We start from the raw sequence: 17619 nt of genomic DNA on the forward strand, positions 1-17619 counted from the left end.
TGTCCCACTTGGAAAGGGTCTGAGGGTCAAAAAGGCAGGATTTTGTCCTTGTCACCATCTCCCTCAAGCAGTGAGAACTCAGAGCCCGTGTAAACCTCTGAGTTAGCCCAGCCTGACACCTGGCACCCACTTTGGACACATGCAGCTTCTAGTGATTTCTGGTGGCCCTACCATAAAATGTGTTTTCTGAACTCGCTGCCCCATGACTGGCATCAGGCTGGGCACGGCAGCATCCCCAGGGCCTGCTCAGCACTCCCGTGCTAAACCGATTTGGGGGCAGCCAGCACCCCACCTGCCTCCAGGTGCCCCCACCCCTCGTGGGGTGGCTCACGGAGCCTAAAGTCCACGTGGGCATCAGCTCCGTGCTGGGGGCTCAGCTCTGGCCCACTGACTCTGGAGTGACACAAAGCAGTTGCCAGAGCAAAGTGCCAGAAAGGGTCAAAACATTTTATTCTCTTAATTTTTTTTTTTTAATAAAGTTAAACAGTAAAACAAAAATTCACAAGCTGCCCTGTCCACCCCCCACCTCCCTCCCCTACCCGCAGTCTTCGGCACTGGCTCCCTTTCCTTCACCCCACTCACACAGACACTGGGTATCCAACTGAGAAAACGAAACTGCTCTAAGTACGTGGATCATAATGAAGGGAGGAGGTGAGCTGTGTCCAGCCACATTCGAGGTTAAACGGAGCAAGTCTGCATTTTCTGGGTTCTGGATGGTTTCCTTTCATTAGCCAAACTGAAAAAAGAAATTCCCTGGACCAGATGCTGTAGGGAAAAGAAAAGCTTGTCAGCTGGCTCTGTGGGTTTTCTGGGGGAAGATCAGTTTGCCCTGATTATGGAGAGTCTTTAAGGGCTACTTCAAACAGAAAAACCTCTAAGGGTATCAAACAGGCTGGGCCTTGGGGTGCAGGAGGGAGCATGCAAGCAGGTTGCACGTGCGTAGTTCTAACACCTTCACTCTTGCAGAGAAGCTCCGGTACTAGGAAGCTTAGAGACGTCTCCCTGACCCTGTGCAGGTGTGCCCGCAAACCCCTCCTCCATCCTCAGCAGCACCCGAGGGTGTAGATGTCCTGCTGGACGAGAATTCTGCTGCCTCCACTGTTGGGCCCCTAGTGCTGCCTAACTGGGGAGTCCTTGTGTCGGTTTGTGGTCTGGGAACTCAGGCACACCCACCTTCAAAGCTGAAGCCCCCAGGACCGCCAAAGAATGCCTTGAAGATGTTGTTTGCATCAAAATCTGCGGAGCAAAGTGAGAAGCAGAGAAGGCACAAAAAGGTGAAAAAATTAGAAGTGTCTGAAGAGGAACTTAAGAGAGACCCTTCTCTAATGGGTCTCCAAAGCTTTCCCAGATAATATCACTTCCCTCCTTTCCCCAAACTTCACCGACGAGAGGTGATCCCACTACTTGATCCCACTCCCAGGATGTGTTCCCTTCTTCCAAGCATGGTCCCAAAGGAAAGCTTTCTTTGCCTCAACCCACTTCACTGGGCCTTCTCAACAACTGGAAATGCCATTTGCGCTTTACGACGTAAGACTTTCTCCACACTGTCTCCCTATAATGCTGGGGCTGCTACTGAAAAGACTAAAATCTATCACTTAAGTGCTACTAAGACTGTATATAAGAATGAGACCTATGATTTACTGCATGTGTTTGATGCCATACTCTGTCTACACTGTATGCCGGGAAAAAAGCTATAGTTTACTAAGCACCTACCAGGTGCCAACCACGGTGCTGGGTACTTTGCATACATTATATCACTGAGTACCAATTTATACTCAACAAAACCTAAGCAGAAGCTCAAGTAACTTGCCCAAGATCACGCGGCCAGTGAAAGCAACAAAACAACACTGCCAACTCCTGTGTGCCTCTAGCACCGTGCCTTCTTCACCAGGCCACAGCAGGTCTCACACCGCCAGTCTGCCTAACTCCCTAAGCTGCACAGGATTTATCTCCACCAGCCAATCCCACCCACGGGCACATCGTGTCCAAAAGTGAATTTTTCTTCGCCTGTGTGTCTGCTCGTGTTCCTGGGTCCCCAGCTCAGGGAACAGCCCCGTCAGGCCAGCTGTGCCAAAGCCGCTCTTGCCTTAGTCCTCTGCCTCGCCCAACATGTTCTGCAGCCACTCCTGTTGATTCTCACACTGTCTCCCGATTGTACCCTCCGATTCTGTCCTAGTGATTGTGTCTTCCCTCCTCCTCACCCTTTCCAAACCAGCTCGCCTCACTGCCATCACAAATACATCTCCAGAGCCTAAATGAGGTCCATGGCTCCCCGACTTGTATCCCTTCAACAGCTTTCGACTGCTTACAACTCTTCTCAGCTGCTGGGCAGAGCAATGTTTATTTTTTTTTTTTGGCGGGGGGGGGGGGAGCTGCACCTCGCAGCATTAAAACCATGCCCCCTACAGCGAAGTGCGGAGTCCCAAACACTGGACCGTCAGAAAGTCCAAAGCTAGGCTTTATAACACACACACACACACACACACACAGACACACACACACGAACTGGCAAGGTGAGAACTATCTGTAGCGCATCAACCTTATTTTAAATTCCAGTACATTTTCTCAGCGGAAGAGAAAGGCCTGGCGTCAGAGGCAGTGGTCTGAGAACTGCATTGTTCGGGGCTTCTTTTATCTCCACCTAAGCTCACAGTCAGCAATGATGCTCATGGCTGCACTTTACTTCATTCTAGGTCTTCTGGGGAAACTGCAGTCTGTAAGGGCTTACAGGAATGTGGGAGACGCATAAGTATCAGCAAACACTTTGCAGTGGGGGAAGAAAGAACTTCCAGCCGAAAGGAAAAGCCCACATTCTTTCCTGTAGCCTCTAAGGCCTGCTGAGGTCTGACCCAGCTTCTGTGCAGTTCTCACCGCTCTGTGCCTCGAGCACCCTCTATCCTCCTAGCCGAGCCCCTGGTAGCTCCCACAAGGTGCTATGCTTTTCTGCACATCCAAGCCTTCCCTTGCTAGTGCTGACCTCCTCGGCACCCACTCTGCACCCTTGACACCTGCTATATTTTATTGCCCTCGTTGGACTCCGTGTCTATTAGACCAGGGGTCAGACTTGGCCTATGGGCCAGAGTTTGCAAACCCCTGGACTGTGAGTTCCCGGACGTCAGGGAATGTTGGATTCACCTTTGTTATTTTCCACACCCATCAGAGTACCTCACACATTACAGGTACTTATCAGAGTGCACTTTACAAACTGCAGAGCATCACTGGCTGATTACGTAAGACTCTCCCTCTGGAGTGTCTTTAAAAAAATAACGTTCTGGGGCTTCCCTGGTGGCGCAGTGGTGGAGAGTCCGCCTGCCGATGCAGGGGACACAGGTTCGTGCCCCGGTCCGGGAAGATCCCACATGCCGCGGAGCGGCTGGGCCCGTGAGCCATGGCCGCTGAGCCTGCGCGTCCGGAGCCTGTGCTCCACAACGGGAGAGGCCACAACAGTGAGAGGCCCGCGTCACGCAAAAAAAAAAAAAAAAAAAAAAAAAAAAAGTAACGTTCTGCAGCTGTCAGATTCATCCTAGGCTGCCCCAACCAACTGCCAACTCACCACCCATATTCATGCCCTCTTCATCCAGGTCTTGTCCACTGTCATATCGAGTCTTTTTCTTGGGGTCGGAGAGAATGGTAAAAGCTTCTCCGACTTCCTTGAACTTTTTCTCCTCCTCCTTCTGAACTTCAGCACTGGCTCCACTGTGCCGATCTAAAGGGAGGAGTATGGGAAGAACTCAGAGCCTGAAGAAAACAAAGTCTGACAGAAAGACCACATTATCCCTGATTTTAGAATCTGGTACTTCCCGAACTTGGAGGGTATGGAACTGAGCAACACCTTATTCCAGCTGAGCAGCCTCTCTGAGGCTTTCGTGCTGGACTGAGCTTGGCAGCGGCCGGCCTAGCCTGCTCCCCGCACCGAGCCCCCTCCCCACCCGCTCTACCTGGATGGTGCATCAAGGCCCGTTTCCGATAAGCTTTCTTGATCTCGTCCTCAGAGGCATTCTTGTCTACCCCGAGAATCTTGTAGTAATCTTTCCTCTTACTCTTCTTCAGTTCCAGCTGTGCATTTTTTAGGAGCTGTTTGTGTTCTGGAGGAAGACATCTGGCGTCAACGACGCGCCTGATTCTGGCTTCCCTTACCAGGCCCCGCCCAGATGCCCTGGAGTCAGAAGCCTCATTAACCTTACCAGGGGCTTTTACGGTGTTTTCTTCTGGAGATTAAAAAAATCTACTGCTAGGTATGTTCTTCACATTGGCCTCATCACACAGAAAAGCAAGTGAAAGTGACAGGGAGGACTGGGGACCAGAAAACAGGTGCCTTGTCCCACTCTCGGGGTCTCTGCTCACTTCTTCAAATAAGCTCCAGGTTCATTCATCCCTGAATCAAACTACTCCTATGTCCAGTTTTAGGACCTACAGGTCAGACCACACAATTCCCTGAGAAACATGCTCTCAAACTCCTTTACCTTTTGTTTTCTCCGTCTGATACACTTTTTCATAGTCCCGTACTGCTTCTTCATACTGTTCTGTGTCCATGTAACTGAGAAGGAAATACAGGGCAGTACAGCGACGTAAATAGCAGTGGCCTTCAGTACCACTCTAGGGGAAGAGGCGCGGCTCAAGCGAGAGACACACACTTTTGGTTGAGACGCTTCATGAAACAGGAGTCCTTAAGCTAGCCATGTGAAAAATGAACTACCAAGTCCGCGAGAGAGAGAGAGAGAGGGCTCATGCCACTTGCACCTAACCAGCAAAGTGATATTCTGCTCTGAGCAGACAGCAACCAAGAGGAGAAAGTTCCTTCTGATTTCACTCAGAGCCACCGAGAGGCATCTGGATCACCTCAGGAGAGACAAACGTGAAGGTACCTACTTGATTACTTGGGACTGAAACACAGGAGAAAAACTATCAAGTGAGGTCAATGGATATGGAAGAGCTTGGAAACAGAGAGTACCATAAACATGCAGGGCCAGCTCCAATCCAGAGGTGTGGGATTCGTCAGCCACTGGAAGGATCAAGTTCAAGGTGGTGGCTGCTGGCAAATGCTTCCATTAAGACTAATCAATCCGAGAGATGTAGGTTAATGAGATAGAAAAGGAGACGTAAACACAGGCTTGCTTCTACTTCAATAGCACAGAAGAATGGAGGGCCCCTGGCCCAAGATGGGAGGAAACAAGCTTGACAGGCTGATCGCCAGACCTTTTAAGTGTCTCTTCCACAGAAGTAAAGGGCATTTTCCTGATAATATCACTGGCTCCAAGACTGGCCTACCGATTAAACAGACTCTGGTAGCAGTTCCAGACAGTCACCATCAGCTGGGGAGTGGGAAGCGGCCATGCAGTGCAGCTAGCCACTGCACCAAGAGGTTCAGTTTCTTACACTGCTGCCACGCAAGCCGATCTTTGCAAACATCACAGAGCCCCACCAGGCTTAGAGGCCAGAGCAGGGGGAGCACTACTGATGTGGCTGGCAAAAGTGAAGCCCAACATCTTAGGCATCTGATTTTCTGGCCACATCTTGATTAATGACTTTTAAAAAATGGTGACAAAACCAATGCCCCACAGACGCAAGGCACAAATGCTACTAGGAGTACAGAGAACCCATCTGCAGGATGGAGTATAATAATATAAACTGAAGTAACAGCAAATTAAGAACTGACAGCTCTGGGTATAGAAATGATGTGACAAACAAGCTACCTTGATGGACTTACCAGGCCCTACAAAATGTACTAAATAAGCTTATATTAGTGACTTGCATTTTTACTTCACATTTTTTTTTAATTCAAGGACATCCTTACATTAAAATATTTTTTTTAAGTTGAAGAAAAAGTAGAAAAGTAGAGCTTTAGGGCAAATGGAAAACTCCAGCCCATCATGGGAAATGTAGCAAAGATCTGGCCTCTCCCCACCTGTAGGGGTGAGCTGAGGCAGACTGGGGCAGTAGTCAGGGCTCTCGTAAGGCTCTGGCCTGAACTAATCTCCAGTACTTCTTGTCAATCCCAGCTGCCTGAGGGGACTGCTGCCAAGCCCTCCACCGACTGTGCCGAACAGTGCACGCTGTCCTCTGCGGCAGGATCTCATGGCAGAGCCACTCAAGAGAACAGTTCTGTTTCTACCACAAAGATAAGGAGCTATCTGATCAAAGCAACTCCTGATTTTTATTTATTGCACATATGAAAAACAAAGTCCTTCATCCCATTACCCTCCTAACAAATCCAGAATTTTCTGTTCTCTTCCCAACCCTGTTCAAACACTACAGTGTTCCATTGAGTTGATACAGTATTATGTATCCAGCCACCCCCTTCCCACTAGACATCTAGGTGAGATTCTCCTCTTATGCTATTACAATAACACTGCAGTAAACATGTATATAGCATTTTGTGTCTGATAAAATAAGTCTTTAGCTGGGTCAAAGGGTACGCTTTTGTCTTCCATGTGTGTCTGCAAGTGGTTTGAAAAGATGAGATGACTGACAGTTGGTCTCACAGAATCTGTAATATAATTCCGTGTATGTTTGTTGGACAGATTTAGTCATCTACTTAGAAATTCACTTAAAAAAAAAAGCACTACACACAGGAGTTTTCCTATTTTTTAAAAACGTGGATAATTTTGAGAAAACTAAATGGGGAGTAGCCCATGCTCTGCACAACTGGTGAGACTGGAAAGCTTGAAGAACTATGGGCTCATCAGGTAGCAGTAACAGCACCTGTCTTTGGCTATGCCATTTCATGACAAGCAATGGGATGGGTGTTGGAGGACTGGTATACAACAAATAGGTCTTCCTTTAGGAACTTTAAAGACAGGACATTCTTCTCCGGCTGGGAAATTAACCTGAAAAAAGAAAAGATGGATTCTGGGGAGAGGTCTCTCCTAGCCCCTGCTCATGTTCCTGTCCGGAGAAAAGAGTCTAGTGGGGTCAAGAATAAAATGAACAAGTATGCTGGGGAGCAACCTGACTCTGAAGGCAAATCTGAGCACTAGACCTAGGCAGGAATATCCTAGTCAGACAAGGATATTTCAAAAGGGGCTTCCATATACTGCTGGGAGGCTGAGCCAGATTAAATCCCTTCCTGTCAAAAGACTGTCTTCCCTAACCCAGAACATACAGGATAGGCACAACTCTCAACTATCACAAGAGATACCTTTCCTCCTCTTCCAACCACCATACATTCATTCAACAAACATTAATTGAGTGAGCACCTACTGTGTGCCAAGCACCAAGCACTATGCCAAGTTAGAGCAAAAGTGTACAACACAAAATAAAATCTCCAAAGGAAATGGATTTAAACTTTAACAAAAGGAATTTGGGTCAGGCATCAGAGGAAACTTACTGACCGTGAGGGGCGTAAGACACTGGCATGGGAGACTGAGGGAGCTTGTGCAATCTCCTTCGCTGGAGGTCTATAAAGATAGTCTAGGGCTGGAACAATCCCACCTAGAGGCAGGGGGAAGGACCAAATGACCTCACAACATCCCTGGGTCTGCTTCATCATCCATAATGCAATTCCCCTGGCAGGCCAGCAGCAACACCCTCTTCCCCCCACCCACCAGAGGAACTTACCACTGAGCTCTTCTCAAGTAGGCTTTTATATAAGTGTCATCAAGCTTCACTGCATTTGTGCAGTCTTCTATTGCATCATCTAGTTTCCTAAGCTTCAGGAAAAAGAGTAGCAGTCATACTTCACATCTTGGGTGACTGAGGGAGCCCAGAAGCTGTGGGCATGGCTTCAAAATTCTAGGAGGATCGATCAGTCATGCTGGCCCCCTAACCGCCACACTCATTCTTGGTCACTGGAAAGCCAGTATCTCAGAGGGCTAAGGACACCAAATTCAAAATTGGTTTCTCTTCTAAAGGATGGAAGCAAAGCACACTTATCTGCAAGGATAAACCACCTCTACCATTCCAGGTTAGTGCCCAACCAAGACATGGAAAGAGTAAGGGTGGTTCTTGCCTCCTATTCTTCCAGAGGCCAACTGGAGGGATCAGAATTACTGTGATTTTTAAACCACTAGGACTCTGCGAGAGCAAGGAGCCTATTCTTTCTGACAGTTGTGTGGGACAGAACTTAGGACATTTTCAACTGAGCATGGTGACCATCAGTTATACTGGAGAAAAAAACTAAGCCTGCCTCATACTCGAATTTCCTCCAAATCACTCCTAAAAAAGAAATAATCACTTGCTTAGGCAAAAAGAAGCAATACTTGCTTTAAAAATTGTCCCAAAGCCTCTAGCCATTCTTTTACTGGAAGAAAGAAACTTGAACAACAGGTGGGAATATCCTTCTGAACTGTCCCTCAAGTGCCCCTAAATTCCACAGAAAAACTAAAAGCTTGCCTCTCAGAAGGAAGTTCCTAACAAGCTGAAATATCAACCTTTTCTCATCTGGCTTACCCTCATTGGGCAAATTTCCCACGACTGCATTGTTGGCCCTTAAAAATATCTCCATAGGCCCCAAGCCCCAGACCAAGTGCTTACCTTGGAATTAACCGTACCCCGATTACAGTAGAGTTTAGCATTTGTTTTTATATTATTGGGGTCTATCCCCAGGGCTTCTGTGTACAGTTCATATGCTAGCTTGTAATTTCCTTCTTTAAATGCTTTATTCCCATCTTCTTTCTTTGCTTTAAGTGCTTTGGCATTCTACAGAGAAAAGCAAGGGGAGGTCAGTTCACATCCAGAAAGCCTCGTCTGAGAGGCCACTGCACAGAGAGGCCAGAGTCTATTTTCAATTGCTTAGATCCCAGCGGTTTAGCATCACATGGCCCTCCACCCTGCGCAACCCCACCACCTGGGCTATTTGTTGCTCACTGGTGCTTCCTACAGAGTGGACAGGGGAAACCAAGATTTATAAAAGAATACCAATGAGACCTGTGTTACCCAGGGTTTACCTCCACTCCCCAGGATAAGCATTACTATCTTTTCTTCACTGAAGGAAGAAAAAAAGAAAAAACACACTTAGATATTAAAAGGATCTGACCCTATAGATCACATTTACCTTTAGGCAAATAAAAGTTGCCCTGAAATAATTTCTCATGAAAGGATCAAGCATCCTGGCAAGGAGGGAAGAAGTGCTATCACATTCCCTGTGATTCTAAAACCTTCCACCTTAACTCTCTAAAAGGCTCAAAAAGAAAGCTTTCTTTCCTACCCAGATCTGGTGCCTAGAACTTACTCTGCAAGCAACGCAGGCCTTCTCATGGTCAGGAGCCATCCGGAGAGCTTGGACAAAAAACTGAACCGCCTTCTCAATACAATCTTCATAATAAAGGCAAAGACCTCGTACATATAGAGCATCGGCATTGGTGGAATCCATTCGTAAAATGTCACTGCAATAGCCAGAAAGGGGCACATTCAGCTGTGGTTAGGATCTCCCCCACCATTACTATCATTTGGCCAGTTTTTTTCTTGACCATGTGTCTAATATGGAAAGTATCCAAAAGTAGATTCCCAAGCACTCTTCCCAACCTGTCCCCAAATAAATCACCTGTATCTATCCTTATATACTTCTTGTGTCTCACAATCTTTATTAGATCAGGGGTTGGTAAATACAGCCCACAGGCCACATCCTATCTGCTGCTGGTTTTTGTAAAGAAAGTTTTATTGAAACTCAGCCACACCATTTGTTTATCTATTATCTATGGCTGCTTTTACACTATAGTGACTGAGTTGAATTGTTAACAGAGACAACACGGCCTGCAAAGTCTAAAATATTTACTACCCAGCCCTTTAGAGTTCACAAACCCCTTGAGTAGAAAGAAACGGACATTTAAAAAAACAAAAACACACCAAAAAATCCACACATCTCTTCTTTCACATATAGCTCAAGTACCTACTGAACTCCTACATAAATACCTTTGGATTTTCGGTATAATACCCGGTCTAACCTTTGGCTTTAAGTCCCAGGAAGGTCTGATCACCCTGGCTGGCCTACCTACAGGACAATATGTTAACTCCTGTTGTAGGGAACTGCCAGACAGCATTCGTCCAGTGGTATCTGGCATTTTAATACAAAACTGGCCTGACTTCATACCTGGCCACAGACTGTGCTTCTGGATAACGACCCAGCATTGCTAAACATTCTGCTTTGAGGATTTTGAAGCGATGGCAGGCAGGGGCATATTCTAGGGCACGGTCCATGCAAAAAACAACCTATGCGGAAGAAGAAAGCAAATAAGGTTCTTCATCCTGGACTCCAGAAAATGTCTTGACTTTAGTTTGGTCACAGGCAACAGATTCAAAGGGAAGTAATACCAGAGTTTAAGAATATACCTGTTTAAACAAACAAACAAACAAATATATATATACACACACACACACAAACACACCCCTAATTTATTTGATTAAACCACTGAAATGAGGAGAGCAGCCGATACAGATGATAATGATGACAGCAAACATTTACTAAGTACTTTATATATTAACCCATTTAATGCCCACAACAATTTTCTGAAGCAGGTAATATTAATACCCTTATTTTACTGATGAAAAAACTGAAGTAGAGATTAAGTAACTTGTTCAAGGTCACCAAAGCCTGGACCTTGGACCAAATAGGAACAGAATTTGATCTTAAGACACAAAGACTCCAGAGCCTATAACCTTAATCACCATACTAAGGTGCCTCCACAGGGAATCATATCGATAGTGACTGTGATCAAAACTCACATTCTTCTAGTAGAAATACCATTATTTGCTACTTTGCATAATTCATCATGCTTAGCCTACTAAGTAAGACAAGGAATACCAAAAAGAGAACCTGATAAAGAATCATTACTCCCTATATTACTGAAATTGCTCACAGTTCCCTCCTTCCTGTGGCATAAGCCTCACATGGTGGCCACTCTTCCACTTCCACTTTAGTACAGAAATATCTAATGATTAGTTTGCTTTCAATAGTCCTAAACTATACCTAACACATTGCTATACAAACCAAAAGGTTCTCTCTCTCTCTCTCTCTCTCACACACACAGCTGAGATTATTTCAGTCTTTCAGCTTCATAAAGACTTCCATATATTCCTATTTTTTCTGAGTTTGTTCTCTGAGCTTTCACTTTGGTTTATCTGTTATTCCTGGGAAATCCTTCCTGAATCATATTCTCCTCCAAGAATAACTGACCCAATGGAGAAATCTGGAGTTAAGGGACACCCGTTCCCTCTAAGAATCTGGTCATAGGGATCAGGAAGAGATGAAGTCTGAAAACTGGAAGCAGAAATAACTCAAATTCCATCAACAGGAGACTGGTTAGGCAATGTAGACACTCATATACTAGAACACTAACTACTATGTGGATCTAAAATAGAATGAAGAAGTTCTGCATATACTAATATGGAAAGACTTCCAAGGTCTATTAAGTGGGGGGCAGGGGGGAAGCAAGGTACAGAACTTTGCAGAGCGTTATTACCTTTCATGCAAAAAAGAAAGAAAGAAAGAAAGAAAATTAAGAATCTATCTTTGTATTTGTTGGGAATTCCCTGGCGGTTCTATGGTTAGGACTTGGTGCTTTCACTGCTGGGGCCAGGGTTCAATCCCTGGTCGGGGAACTAAGATCCTACGAGGCACGAGGCGTGGCCAAAAAAAATGCTGTATTTGTATTTGTTTATGTAGAACAAAACTGTGGCAGTAAACAGAACAAGAACAGTGGTTATCCTAAAGGGTGAGAAATAGGCAGATGGAAGATAAGTTTGGGGGGAGCACTTATCACTGAGTAATTGTTTATACTTTCTAACTTTTGAACCAAGAATAGCACCTACTCAAATATTTAAATTTAAAAATAAAGGGAAGTAGGTAAACACCATGAGCTGTTGCACTGGCAAGGCTTTCCGCAGGGTCAACAGAGCAGTGGTGGGGACACCTTTCCTTGAATGGCACAGCTTATGTTCTAAGAACAATATGAAAATGCAGGTACTGAGCAGGGCAGTCATGGTGCTAATTTTCCCCTCCTTAAACAGAAAAAGAATTGGGAGGAGGGCAGTCAGTCAAAATGTAAGCAGCCACAACCTGCTGCCTTTGTGACGTTCTGTACAGAGAGGGTTTAGCTCATGGTGGGGAGTGTCAGTTGGAGCCTCACTTCCCACCCCCACCTCCCCATGACTATGGACAGCTGCAGGCAAAGAAGATCTTTGTTTCTTCCAAGTTCATCTGTTTCCCCTGCCAGGATCATAATTCTTCATTTGTGACATCACCATGAACTACAGTGGGGGTGCTGGGATGTCACAAACAGAGGATTCTGTCACAGACTAGGGATTCTGGCTCCAGGGTGGGCAAGAAAGAAAAGAAACCCAAAAGACCGCCTTTTGAGACAAAGCTTTTGCCTATGCAAAGCTCTAAAAATGTGACACGAGGCAGAATTGCTTTCCAAACACACACACACACACAAAACAAAGTATGAACTGCACTACAAAGACACTGTGGTTATTAAAACCAATGGACAGAAGAGGGACGCTAATAAGTTAATGCTAGGACTCTGTATAAGCTAATCAGATATTACCAAATAAAAGACTGTCACAGTTTGTGGCTTAAGAATGATTCTTAACTGTACCCTTTTATCAAGCATTTGAGTACCTGCTACAGAAAGCACTGAGCAAATTCCCACATATGAAGTGACGACTCCAGTCCTTGGATGATACAATCTTAAGTGATCCTGAAAACTGATCCTGATCAGTGGTTTTTAACCCTTTTGGGGGCCACTTACCTCCCCTTTTGAAACTCTAGTGAAAGCTACTTCCAAGTTCCATCTAAAGAAGGGAATCAGGAATTACTCAGCTGAGAGATAACCACTACAAATAAGACTTAGAAAGATACCTGGAACTTTGATACCTTTCCCATACTTCACATAGGTCAATCCCTTTGGCACGTACATTTTTCATGTACTATCACACAGCTCCATAAAGGACGGTAGTGTGCTTCTGTGGAAAGGCTTAACAACAAAAAGGTATGACGACAGGTTACGTACACTATTCAAAAATGTAAAAGGGGCCTTTATCTTTTATTTATGGCTCCATCTAGATCACACAAAGCAGGTGTTAAAGCTAGCTCTCATTATTCTAATAAAAATGGGTTATCCAAACCTAATATTTAATTCCAACTGGCTTTTCCTCTACTAACCAGCATACCTTATATCAGAAACAGGAACGAACTCAAGTAACAAACTCATATCGCTTTTTATGATAAAGCGAAATATAATTAAGAAAATAAGAACCTTAACAAAAAAAAATGTTTTTAATGTTGATGATGTGGAGCGACAGAAGCGCCCATTCATTGCTGGTGGGAATGCAGAATGATACGGTCACTTCTGAAGACAGTTTGGTAGTTTCTTGCAAAACAATCTTGCAATACTTTTACCATAGGATCCAGCAACCGTGCTTCTTGGTATTAACCCAAAAGAGTTGCAACTTATATCCATACAAAAACCTGCACAAAGATATCCAGAGCAGCTTTATTCATAATTGCCAAAAACTTGGTTGTAACAAGATGTACCTCTGGAATTCTCCTCTGGGGAACACTGATAATGGGGGAGGCTACGCATGTGCGGGGCAGGGGATATATGGGAAATCTCTGTACTTCCCTCTCAATTTGGCTGTGAACCTAAAACTCTAAAAACAATAAATACTCTAAAAACAATAAATAGAAGTCTTAAAAAAAAAAAACAGGGAAAGAAAAGGTCAGTGCCAAATTAAAGTGATAATTTACTATTCTAGATCTTCTGTAGCATACTACTCCTCTAATTACCTCACACACACACACACACACACACACACACACACACACACACACACACACAGAGAGAGAGAGAACTTTGTGAGAAAAGTGTAGATGAGACTTCCTCACGGTTGTACTTTACCTTCCGAAAATCCCGCTTCTCAAAATCCGTTTCTGCTATTTTCTCATATTCTAGGACTGCATTAGCATTCTTGAACTATACCAGAAAAATCATATAAGAGAGTTTTAATGAAGTTGCAGATTCAACAACCAGAAAAACCAACAAGGACTTGATGAGTTTATTTCAAGAAAATCAGAACCACAGACTTTTCACAAATCAATTTGGTGAAGATGTAGCCGAGACTCCTTAACAGAAAGGTTAAGGCCCAATCTTTACCCTCAGTTTGAACTTAAGGTCAGAAACAAAGGAGCCATGACGCACATACATAAAATAAAAGGCACTGTCAGAGGTTCAGTGAGATTCTCACTAAATGCATCCAGGAGTAAATTAGGTACATATGAAGATGCAACTAAAACATCTTCTAGCTGCTACCAATTTAATCAGGATATGAATTCAAATTTTTTAACCTCACTCAAATCAGTTCCTTGACGCATCTGCCCATCCTCCCAGCTATCTCAGAAACCCTCCAAATTGCACAGATTTTCAAAGCTGTAAATCATATGCAAAATTCGTTTTACAGATAAGGAAGCTGAGGCTCAGAGACTATGAGACTTGCACACATTCACCCAGGTGTGGCTGATGGCAGAAGTGAGACAAGATCTCAGTTCTGATTCTCAAGTCACTATTCCTTCCAAATATACCACCCTGCTGTTTCTTCTGATACTGACGGCATCAGACCCATACCTCCTGTTGTGCCTGAGCATTTTTGTGATCCAGTTCTAGGGCTCTCTGGAAACTACGACATGCTGCCATGGCATTCCCTAGAGATAGGTGGCATTTGCCCTCTCGTAGATGTCCCTAGAAGAAACACAAAGAGGGAAGAAAAGGAGCATGATTGGCCAAGCCAAAGGAAATCAACAGCAGCAACATGCACACACAACCAACAAGGGATGGAGCAGCACGGTTCTCAACCAGGGGTGATTCTGCCTTCCATGGGACATTCAGCGACGTTAGAGATATTTTTGGTTGTTACTACTGGGAAGGGAGGAGAGTGCTACTCACATCTAGTAGTTAAACGCCAGGGATCTACTGAAAACATCCTATAACGCACAGGATAGCTCCCCACAATAAAGAATTATCTGGCCCCAAATGTTAACAGTGTCAAAACTGAGAAACCCTGGGCTAGAGGAATCCAACTACAGCAACTCAGACCCCCCCAAACAGCCCCATTACATACCCGAACAAAACTGTCATCCAACCTCACTGACTGCTGTGCATCTCCAAGAGCTTCCCGGAACTTTCCAAGCATCATCAAGGTGGCTGCTCGATTCCCGTAATAGCTAGCATTTTTAGGACACATATCTACAGGAAAGGCAGAAGAATGTGAAACGAAGTTTAGCATGGGTCACTGCTTCAAAAACTCAGGGGCCGTCTCCCTCAGAACTATATCAAAGCAATTAAACTGTAACAGGAACGCTGACATACTCTAAAAGGCCACAGCCAAATTTTTGACTACTTGGACAAACGGACAGCAGCAATGGTGCAACCACTTTACAAAGACAAGTTATTTAAAAATATGGGGCTTCCCTGGTGGCGCAGTGGTTGAGAATCTGCCTGCCAATGCAGGGGACACGGGTTCAAGCCCTGGTCCAGGAAGATCCCACATGCCGTGGAGCAACTAGGCCTGTGAGCCACAACTACTGAGCCTGCACGTCTGGAGCCTCTGCTCCCCAACAAGAGAGGCCACGATAGTGAAAGGCCCGTGCACCGCAATGAAGAGTGGCCCCCGCTTGCCACAACTAGAAAAAGCCCTCGCACAGAAACGAAAGACGCAACACAGCAAAAATAAATTAATTAATAAACTCCTACCCCCAACATTAAAAAAAAAAAAGCTTGGGAAAAGAATTGCTTAGGATACTTTAAAAATATATATATATAATAATAATAATTTATACTTAGCTTTAAAGTCCACTGATTATTCTTTATGGGTTAAGGGGTTAGCATATTTGTCTTCTTAATGATTTGTGTTTTATGTAATAAGACATGAAAATGAATTTGCATTTGTTGAGTTGGGGGTGGGGAGCCTGTAAACAAGTTAGGTGAGAAAAATGCTGGCATGGGATTAAAATATACTGGCAAATTGAGCATGGAGGTAACTAAGACTTGTTAATATCTACAAAGGCCATTTTCTAAGATGGTAAATGAGTTGGCAATGTCTGAGATGCATTTAGGTGGGTATCTTATTGCCATATTATCTAGAATTTCTAGAACTGCCTTTAATTTGCCAAATGAAGAACTACCTGCTTGAGCTAGGAAAAGTTATCCCTCATAACAGGGGGCCCCAACCCCCGGGCCGCCAACCAGTACCAGTCCTCGGCCTGTTAGGAACCGGGCTGCACAGCAGGAGGTGAGCAGCGGGTGAGTGAGCGAAGCTTCATCTGCAGCTCCCCATTGCCCACATTACCACTTGAACCATATCATCCCCCCCACCCCGCCCCGTAGAAGAATTGTCTCCCACCAAACTGGTCCCTGGTGCCAAAAAGGTTGGGGATCACTGCCACTAAGGACATTAAACCCAAAGACTTCACACAGTAACAGTTATCAACCCACTACGCAGAAAGACTACTTCTTAGAGAGGAGCTATTTATAACAGTATTTGGCGGGGGGTTTTCCTGGTGGTGCAGTGGTTAAGGACCTGCCTGCCAATGCAAGGGACACGGGTTTGATCCCTGGTCCGGGAAGGGTCTGGGAAGATCCCACATGCCGCGGAGCAACTAAACCCGTGCACCACAACTACTGACTCTGCGCTCTAGAGCCCTCGAGCCACAATTACTGAGCCCATGTGCCGCAACTACTGAAGCCTGGGCGCCTAGAGCCCGTGCTCCGCAACAAGAGAAGCCACCGCAATGAGAAGCCGGCACACCGCAGCGAAGAGCAGCCCCCACTTGCCGCAACTGGAGAAAGCCCGTGCACAATGAAGACACAACGCAGCCAAAAAATTAAATAAATAAAAATTTAAAACAACAATATTTGGCAAATTATTTTCCAGTGTATCCCTTCTCACCTATGGCTTTTGTATAATAGTTATAAGCTTCATTGTAATCTTTCTTGGCATAGTATGCATTTCCTTGTTCCTTGAAAGACTCTGCTTCCCTGAAAAGGAAAGAGAAAGAGAATCATGTTACTATACCGAGGGAATAACCCCTGTAATCTCACGGGAACAATCTTTTGGTCTAGAGCCCCCAGCACATTGAGCTGAAAGTTTATGTGATACTTGAAGGAATTTATAGATTTGTTTGATGGGCTGATGGACCAAAAGGAGGTGCTAATGAACGAATCCAAGTTCTTCAGATGCTATTTTTTGTCACTTAATACATTCAAACTAAATCAAGAAACCTCTCTGATGTCGCCTGACCTTTCCTCACTACTCCTACCTGTAATCATTCCCCTTTAGGACAGGCAAATTTAGACATTCTCTCACAGAGACGGAATTTTTATATTTATTTCCTTTCCACTGTGTCACAACTTCTGCCTCTTTAGCAAACTTACAGAAAGTCAGTTATAGGTAATGCTGTTCAGGGGCAACTGATTTCTCAATGTGAAATGGGTCATATTCTTGGAGTTTTAATGATTTATTCTCTTGAAAACTGGCTCATGCATTTGTCACTGGAAGGACAAGCAGAGCAAAAGCAGGTGGCAAAGGTGTTAAAAGCACAGCATATTGGTGTTTAAGATGGAGGACAGAGTTGAGTGACAGCAGAGACCAAGAACTTCGATGACAGGGACATACAAAATATAGACTGCC

At 44.8% G+C, this 17619-nt stretch overlaps 1 protein-coding gene across 6 annotated transcripts in view; it reads right to left on the minus strand.

Annotated features, from left to right (window-relative positions):
• Window positions 1-433: 433 nt before the first annotated feature.
• DNAJC7 (DnaJ heat shock protein family (Hsp40) member C7) overlaps window positions 434-17619 on the minus strand; it is a 28045-nt gene continuing 10859 nt past the window's right edge. For 3 of the 6 annotated variants that reach the window (XM_060133323.1, XM_060133324.1, XM_060133328.1), the window contains 14 exons: window positions 16879-16967; window positions 15052-15176; window positions 14559-14672; window positions 13836-13910; window positions 10028-10146; window positions 9170-9323; window positions 8473-8637; window positions 7558-7649; window positions 4464-4537; window positions 3939-4085; window positions 3554-3706; window positions 2202-2321; window positions 1174-1236; window positions 434-765 (listed from right to left, as the gene is read on the minus strand). In XM_060133323.1, coding sequence (XP_059989306.1) covers window positions 728-765; window positions 1174-1236; window positions 2202-2321; window positions 3554-3706; window positions 3939-4085; window positions 4464-4537; window positions 7558-7649; window positions 8473-8637; window positions 9170-9323; window positions 10028-10146; window positions 13836-13910; window positions 14559-14672; window positions 15052-15176; window positions 16879-16967 — 1528 coding nt within the window. In that variant the 3' untranslated portion in view covers window positions 434-727. The remainder of the gene's footprint in view (window positions 766-1173; window positions 1237-2201; window positions 2322-3553; window positions 3707-3938; window positions 4086-4463; window positions 4538-7557; window positions 7650-8472; window positions 8638-9169; window positions 9324-10027; window positions 10147-13835; window positions 13911-14558; window positions 14673-15051; window positions 15177-16878; window positions 16968-17619) is intronic. The other 3 variants (XM_060133325.1, XM_060133327.1, XM_060133329.1) reach the window with 2 other exon arrangements.

This window comes from Lagenorhynchus albirostris, chromosome 20, assembly GCF_949774975.1.
Source record: "Lagenorhynchus albirostris chromosome 20, mLagAlb1.1, whole genome shotgun sequence".
In the NCBI taxonomy this organism is placed as follows: domain Eukaryota; kingdom Metazoa; phylum Chordata; class Mammalia; order Artiodactyla; family Delphinidae; genus Lagenorhynchus; species Lagenorhynchus albirostris.